General features: G+C 35.1%; 2 protein-coding genes across 2 annotated transcripts; both read left to right on the plus strand.

Moving 5' to 3' along the window:
- Positions 1–2,273: 2,273 nt before the first annotated feature.
- Positions 2,274–3,677, plus strand: LOC127098269 (F-box/kelch-repeat protein At3g23880-like). Its single transcript, XM_051036807.1, has one exon. The coding sequence runs from the start codon at positions 2,310–2,312 to the stop codon at positions 3,492–3,494; it is 1,185 nt and encodes a 394-aa protein (XP_050892764.1). The 5' UTR covers positions 2,274–2,309; the 3' UTR covers positions 3,495–3,677.
- A 3,340-nt stretch (positions 3,678–7,017) lies between these two features.
- Positions 7,018–8,184, plus strand: LOC127096470 (F-box/kelch-repeat protein At3g23880-like). The gene has a single exon (XM_051035035.1). The coding sequence runs from the start codon at positions 7,018–7,020 to the stop codon at positions 8,182–8,184; it is 1,167 nt and encodes a 388-aa protein (XP_050890992.1).
- The last annotated feature ends 435 nt before the right edge of the window (positions 8,185–8,619 follow it).

The raw sequence follows: 8,619 nt of genomic DNA on the forward strand, positions 1-8,619 counted from the left end.
TTAGTAACCCTGTTCGATGCAATATCACCTACATTTAAAGGGGAATTAACGGCCAATTGAAAGGAAATTCACTCTTAACAGTCATAATTACAAATTTTCTGATTTTAACTCTCATAGTTCAATGGCTATTTTCCTATGACTATCTGTTAACTTCGATCCAGGATTTCCCTTGAATCTGAGACCCCCTCACACTTTCACTTAAACACTCTCCCAAATGTTTGGATAGTTACAAAAGATTATGAATGATTGGATAATGTTACAACTTAAATACTCTATTCAATTAACTTAGAAGTAAGACACATGAATAAAGTATTACACAAAAACAAAACACAAGACTCAAAACAAATAAACACACCAATCTTAATTATTCAAGGTCTGAGTCTTCATTTGTGAAAAATGCCTTCTTAAATAGCAAAAAAGGTTCAACTTCAACATCCCATTAGTGTTTAGGTCTTGAATGTGACTGAAATTCCTAAAGGCGCAAGAAACCAATCTTGAATTATGTTGATTAAAACCCTTTGATTGATTAAATCTTGAACATACCAGAATACTTCAAATTTAATCTTTCTAAAAGTGATTATGGAAAAAACTTTCTTATTTCAAAAAGTGCATAAAAAAATAAAACCTGATTAAATAAAAAAAAGAAACAAGTCCTTAACAACGCGGGAATCATTCAAAATAATTTGCACGTGAATCAACTCAGAGTGAGACATGATATCTCACTAAATGAGGGACATTATGCTTAACATGTTATTCCTTTACTTGATCACATAGAGATAGGATGTCTCACATCTTGGCATAACATCTTGCTTCAAATGTTTCCTATAAAATGATGCAAATCATATGTAATAATAACTAAGATTCCACAGTGGGCGCCAATTGTACTTGTGAAATACAATAAGGGTTAATTAGAGTTAAATCACATGCAGATAGCAAGAAACTATGTGTATAAGAATTTTATAGAATTAATGAATGAATCTCTAATCCCTAAAGTTGATGTATTTATGGAGAACTCCATGGGTCGAATCAGAAAGAGATAAATTATTTTCTCCTATTTTCTTGGTAAGGCGTGGCAATTAGGGAAGACCAGTTCTTCCGTAGATTATGATGGGGAAACTGTTTCTCCTTTTGACTACAACCTTCCCAAATCACTATTCTTGGGAAACCTCACGATCCATGTACGAATAGGGGATAAAGTCTGGGTCGTAAGTCGGGTGGGAGACCTAAGCCCAATCAGACGACCCTATGTGCGCCTGCCAAATGTTATTGTGATTAGTTTAGGTTGCTCTTGCTATGGGCTACTACATTTTAGACCTAATAAAATTATCCTAGTTCAATTAGGATTTTCTAATTCTTCATCAGAACCATCCTCCATGACTCCCTCTTGTTCAATCTCTTGAACTTATGTTTGTGATGCCCTGATCTGATGTTGCAGTTCATACATAGTGACTTGAATTTCCATTAAGAACTTGATTTCCTCGGTTGGGGTTAAGTTTATGCCATCTTACTGTTATGTGGTTAAGAAACTACTTTTACTCAATCTCTGGGTGCCAAATTTTCTTCTTAAGTTAGATAAATTGACTTTGCTATTAGTGTGTCATGAAGAAGATTCTCTTGTGTATATACGTAACATGTGTTAAAGTGAGTCCTACCATAGATGTACTATGATTAAATTTCTGTGTTTAATGGTTAGGATTATTAGGTTTTATGATAAATTTTCTATTTATATGTATTTATGTTTTTTTTTGGAACACATTCAATATTTAAAAGATAATGTTATATAAATTAAAAAATTGAAAATCAAAACTTATTGTTTTAGTTTTTTTATAACCTGTGATTATCTAAAACATTTACTGTTCTTGTTTTTACGTAAAAATTAATATAAGTTACAAATTGGAAATTAAGATGAAATAAAATAACCTCTTTAAAAATCAAAATAAAATATTAAATAAAATCTAATATAATATATTACATAATTTTTTTCTGACAAAGCTCATAAAATATATTTAACAAAAATATAATTATTTTGTTTTAAACTCATTTTTTAATTTCGACTCAAGTCGATCTGGTTACAACTAATGAGTTTAAATTACATGTCAATATAAATTGTGTTTAAATGATAAAAATACAACTAGTGTTTAATTGATCGAAAGATTAATATTCAACCAAATTGAAGAGTCTTCACTTATATGTTTTAATAACAACTTTAAATAGATTAAAATACCTTTATTATGTTTTCAAATTTTGAACCACCGTAATTTATAAAGGTTAGTGGATTCTCATTCTCAGTCGTCGTCTAGGGTTTCGAAATGACAACGGATTATAAAGGTAACGGTCAAAACGACTCCGCTCGTTCTTCTCAGTCGTCACTGACATCGACGGAGGAAACAACCACCAATTCTCTTCATCTCCCGCATCTTCCGTTCGATCTGGTCGTAGAAATACTGTGCAGACTCCCCGTCAAACACCTCCTTCAACTCCGCTGCCTCTGTAAATCATGGAATTCTCTTATATCCGGAGATTCCAAGTTCGCCAAGAAGCACCTCCGCTTGTCAACCTCTAACCAGGAACGCCACCACCTCATCGGAATCCCTAAGTCCACAAAGGAGTTGGTTCTATGTCATTCTCCAATCTCCTCTATCTTCTGCTCCGCATCAACTACTTGTGTCGAACTGTTCAGCTACTCTCTAGGAGATATTCTTATCAAAGGTGGAGCTTCCACTTGTGATGGCATCATATGTTTTAGGATAGGTAATTCTCTTGCTCTTTTGTGTAACCCTTTCATTAAAAAATTCAAAATATTGCCTCCTTTGAAATTTCCACCGCAAGTATTTACCATATATACAATAGTGTATGATCGTTTCACCAATAATTATAAGATTATTGCTGTTGACACGCCTAGGAGAAAAGTAAATGTCAATGTTCATACTTTGGGTACTGATTACTGGAGAAGGATTTCGGGCTTCCCAGGTTCTGACCTCATTCCTATGCCTAGACCAGGAATATTTGTGAATGACTCTGTTAATTGGTTGGCATTGGATGATGTTCGTTTCGCATCGATCATTGTTTCTCTTGATTTGGAGAAAGAGTCCTATCAAAAGCTTCCTTTGCCTTCATTGCCTGCCTTTTATATGCAATTCACAACTTCTTTTAGGACCTTAGGGACATTGAGGGGTTGTTTGTCCCTCCTCTTTGACAGAAGGGACAGGTTTTCTGATGTTTGGATTATGAAGGAATATGGAAATGAAAAGTCTTGGACTAAATTATTAACTGTTCCTCCCATGGAAGAACCTGGTTTTTATGGCTTTACTATGGCATTATATATTTCAAAGGATGACCAAGTGTTGATGGAGTTTCTCAAGAAGAAGAAATATAGTTTGGTTGTTTATGATTCCATAAATAATACTTTTAACATTCCTAAATTTCAAAACAACAACCATGGTGAAATGGTGGCACAAGAAGTCTATATTGAGAGCTTGATATCACCTTTGTAGATGTTGTGCTATGTGACCTCGTGTAGAGGCTCAAATGCAGCCTATAGATTACTGATTACTATTGGCGACTGCATGGGTTACTCTTAATTTATGTTGTATGGAACGTGCCACTTATGAAATTGTTGCTATGTTATTTTTCATTTATTTGTTAGTTAGAGCGGTCGGTTTTGTCGCCGCACATTACATTAATATCTTCCACATTAGATTATAAATTTTCTCTTATTATTTACTCTATTATTCTCAATTTTGTTTCTATATCATTTGTTGGTTTCTACAAGCTTATGTGATGTTGTTTGACGCACATTTTGTTTTCTATGCAATCCTTGGCCTCAAACAAACTTCATTCAATATGTGGAATAATTTGTGACAAAAATTAAATCATATGCAATTATTAATTCTAGGTCCTGAGATATTTTGTTCGGGTAGGAGTCTAATGGTTTGTATCCCACATGTGATATGTCACTAACTTCACAATATGGTTTTACCTTACTAGAACATTTTTCATTAGGATTGCTCGCACCCTTTTCATCCGTAATCATGTACAAAAGGGTGGACAATATAAATAACAGTTATAATAAAATACAAAATCAAACCAAAAACTAAATCAGTTAGAATACTAGAGTTCTTATTTGCTCATGAATTTGAGATTTACATTAATTTACCATGATGATCCAACCATTTGGATTTGCATGGTAATATCAGCGGAAAGAATAATTCAATGGATAAACATGTGGAATATTTTTATGATTCTGAAAAACAAGTAAATGATGATGATTCATCTGAGGATCCTATTTACAAGTGCTATGAGGCCATTTTAGACTCTAAAGCTAACGATGAAACACTTGTAAGTTAGTGTCCATTTTTTGCTGCTTTCACTTCATTGCTGGTGGAGATGGTTGCAAAACTAGGCCATGTTATGGATAAAGTTGAAGAATTGGGCAAAATGTCCCACTTTAGAGAGATCAGAGATGATGATGAGATTGTTGTAACTTTAGAGCGACCAAAGATGAATATAGTTGAGAATGACTTGCCTTCTTATGGAGGAGTAGAGTAGCTGTTACATTAAAACTTTCTTCCTCGGTTTTGATGTCTATCATCACATGAGCAGAGTTATACATGTAAGCATGCAAACTCACATTCATACGTGCATGTCAAGGAACATAACAAAACCAAATATACTTCATTATCCCTAAAGTGCAAAGTGAGGTTCTTTGGTTTGTTAATGATATATACAGTTTGTTGGCATTGTTTAAACTGAATGGTGTGTGCACATTACCTTTTTTGATGTCTGATTTCTTCAGTAAATGATGTGTCAGCACAGTAAGAATTGCACCTAGTAGAATTACTGGTTTGTGTTGTACCAGAAAAAATTATAAGTCTTGTTTAGAACTATGTGTTAATATATGTCTTTAGAGTTCTTGTTAGTGTACTAAAAAATGTATTCTATTTTTCTAAAACTTAATAATTATATTTTTCAAAAGGTAACATTTGTAATTTGACATCTTCTATTAAATTCTAAGCGGCTAACTAACCATGTGAAAAAGAAAGATCAAGGAAGAAACATCATGAAATTTTTGTGATACTACATATATGATAAAATATGACAAAAAGCATGGTTCAAAATTCGATTGAATTGAAATTGGAAATTACTAATCCCATTCAAAGTGGTGAAAAACCACCCTATAAAAATCCGAAATTGTCTCTAAAATTTCAAAGATGCATCTCCAAATGCACCATTCACTTCAGTCAAAATGTTAAAACCGAGTCACACCCAATATATTTTTTAAAATTTAAATCCGAAGATGCATCTTCGAAATAATTCAATATACACCGATGCATCCCTCACTGAAACACTTTTTTTTCGCCATAGATTGTTTCAGAAATGCATCTCCGTATTCACACCGGACATAATTCGGTAACCATACCTGACAGTAAATTTTATGTTTGTTTTAGTGATACTCAGATGGAAGTGTATATCCTCTGCTACCAAGTGGTCAAGATACACTCGGTATGGCTCTGTCGTCTAGTTCCCTTTGAGCAGGACGAATGCAGAAGCACGTGGCATATCCTCAGTGTAGGTTGGTACACATGACCATCCATATATTCGTGGGAAGTGTTGGAGGATTCAAGCCCGAAAAATGTTGGAAAAAATTAGTCATTCGTAATGGAATTGCAAAAGTATTATGAAAAAGACATATAAACACTAAAAGACCGTGAAATATTACCATCAATAGTGTGATGCCGCCTGTCACCTATTTGGTCTTCCACATACATCCTTCAAGTAACTTGGAGTATAAGTAGACCAAACAAGCGGTCCAACAGTTGTAGTCATGGATCCGCTCGAAGTCATCGAAGTATTGCAGATAGATGACACCCACATAAGTGACACTCTTGTCCACAAAAATGGAAATGTTAACCAAATACAACAAGTATGCTCTCATAACGTAAGTTATATATTATGCAACCTACTCGTTATCACCATCAGCCTGCTCTGCTATAAGTAACTCATTTGTATACACCTTTTCCAGAAATTGGAACCTAGCATGAGCCTCTAATATGGCTTCAAACTCCTTCATGACTGCCTCAAGGTTAACTCCTAGATAGTCTACCATCGTCTCCAGTGCATCATGTTTGTTAATCTTCCCATGATCTAAAGGTTCCCCCTAATCGGAAGATGCAACAGGCACGAGACATCGTCTAGTGTGATAGACATTTCACCATGTGGAAGATGAAATGATGACGTCTTAGTGTGCCATCTTTCTACAAACGCATATAGCATACCACGGTTAACCGTAACATAACTGATATTGCACAAGTCTCTTATCCCAGATAGCCGCAAAACATCCTGAAACCACTGCTCATTAGGTAGCTGCAGGCCAGTAATCTTCTACTCAGGGTCGATGAATTTTAGAGCATTAAAGTTCTGCAAAAAATAAATCATCGTCAAAAACTTTTAATATTCTAACCAACATGTTTTAAAAAGAATGAATCCAACTATATTTTACCTCTCCATCCTATACATGTCTGGAAGTATGGTCAGGGTAAAGAGGCAACAATAACAAGTTTGGCAGCCTCCTCCAAACCCCTCAGGTGCCTAGGAAGTCTGAGATAGGAATGACAAATAGGCATGCCCATTCCATTTAGACTCGCCTCGTAAAAGCCCCAAAAAATGGGACGAACATATTTGAGGGTGTGTGCGTAAAACATATCTCCGTCCCATATAAAAGTGAAGGTGTGGCATGACGGACATGTAGACATTGAATCTTTTATGACTCGTGAATTTTTTTCTTCTTCTTATAAATAAGACCGATTGAAATAGTATCTCAATATAAATTGTGTTTAAATCATAGTGCTTAATTGATTGAAAGATTAATATTCAACTAAATTGAAGAGTCTTCACTTATATGTTTAATAACAACTTTAAATAGATAAAAATACCTTTATTTTGTTTTTAAATTTTGAACCACCGTAACTTATAAAGGTTAGTGGATTCTCATTCTCAGTAGTTGTCTAGGGTTTCGAAATGACGACGGATTATAAAGGTAACGGTCAAAACGACTCCGCTCGTTCTTCTCAGTCGTCACTGACATCGATGGAGGAAACAACCACCAATTCTCTTCATCTCCCGCATCTTCCGTTCGATCTGGTCGTAGAAATACTGTGCAGACTCCCCGTCAAACACCTCCTTCAACTCCGCTGTGTCTGTAAATCATGGAAGTCTCTTATCTCCGGAGATTCCAACTTCGCCAAGAAGCACCTCCGCTTGGCAACCTCTAACCACGACCGCCACCACCTCATCCAAATCCCTACTCACTCCCCAAAGGAGTCGGTTCTATGTCATTCTCCAATCTCCTCTATCGTCAGCTCCGCATCAACTACTAGTGTCAAACTGTTCAGCTACTTTTTAGGAGATATTCTTATCAAAGGTGTAGCTTCCACTTGTGACGGCATCATATGTTTTAGGATACATGAATCTTTAGCCCTTTTGTGTAACCCTTTCATTAGAAAATTCAAAATATTGCCTCCTTTGAAATATCGGTGCCAAAGATACGTTGCATATACATTAGTGTATGACCGTTTCACAGATAAATATAAGGTTATTGCCGTTCATGTGTGTAGTGGCAAAATAGAAGCCAACGTTCATACTCTGGGTACAGATTATTGGAGAAGGATTCCGAACTTCCCAGGTCCTGCCCTCATTCCTATGCAAGGAATATTTCTGATGGACTCTGTTAATTGGTTGCCATATGGTGACAGTGGTATTGTATCGTTCATTGTTTCTCTTGATTTGGAGAAAGAGTCCTGGCAAAAGCTTTCCTTGCCTGCCTCTGATGTTATTACCGTTTTTATGACCTTAGGGAGATTGAGGGGTTGTTTGTCTCTCCTCTTTGACCGAAGGGACATGTTTTCTGATATTTGGATTATGAAGGAATATGGAAATGAAAAATCTTGGACTAAATTGTTAACTGTTCCTCCCATGGAAGAACCTGGCTTTTATGGCTTTACCATGGCATTATATATTTCAAAGGATGACCAAGTGTTGATGAAGTATCTCAAGGAGAGGAAATATAGTTTGGTTGTTTATGATTCCATAAATAATACTTTTAACATTCCTAAATTTCAAAACAACAACCATGGTGAAATGGTAGCACAAGAAATCTACGTTGAGAGCTTGATATCACCTTTCTAGATGTTGTGCTATGTCACCTCATTTAGAGCTCAAATGCAGCCTATAGGTTAACTATTTTATGCTTATTCTCATTAGTGATTACTATTGGTGACTGCATGGGTTACTCTTAATTTATGGTGTATGGAACGTGCCACTTATGAAATCGTTGCTATGTTATTTTTCATTTATTTGTTAGTTAGAGCGGTCAGTTTTGTCGCCGCACATTACATTAATATCTTCCACATTAGATTATAATTTTCTCTAACTATTTACTCTATTATTCTCAATTTTATTTTCTATATCATTTGTTGGTTTCTATAATCTTCTCTGATGTTGTTTGACTCACATTTTGTTTTCTATGCAATCCTTGGCCTCAAACAAACTCCATTCAGTATGTGGAATAATTTGTGACAAAATTTAAATCATGTGCAATTATTAGTTCTAGGTCCTGAGATA

The sequence above is a fragment of the Lathyrus oleraceus genome, chromosome 6 (assembly GCF_024323335.1).
Source record: "Lathyrus oleraceus cultivar Zhongwan6 chromosome 6, CAAS_Psat_ZW6_1.0, whole genome shotgun sequence".
NCBI classification, from domain to species: Eukaryota; Viridiplantae; Streptophyta; class Magnoliopsida; order Fabales; family Fabaceae; genus Lathyrus; species Lathyrus oleraceus.

Coding starts and splice junctions, on each gene's coding strand:
- LOC127098269 (XM_051036807.1), top strand. CDS start 2,310: ATGACAACGGATTATAAAGGTAACGGTCAAAACGACTCCGCTCGTTCT.
- LOC127096470 (XM_051035035.1), top strand. CDS start 7,018: ATGACGACGGATTATAAAGGTAACGGTCAAAACGACTCCGCTCGTTCT.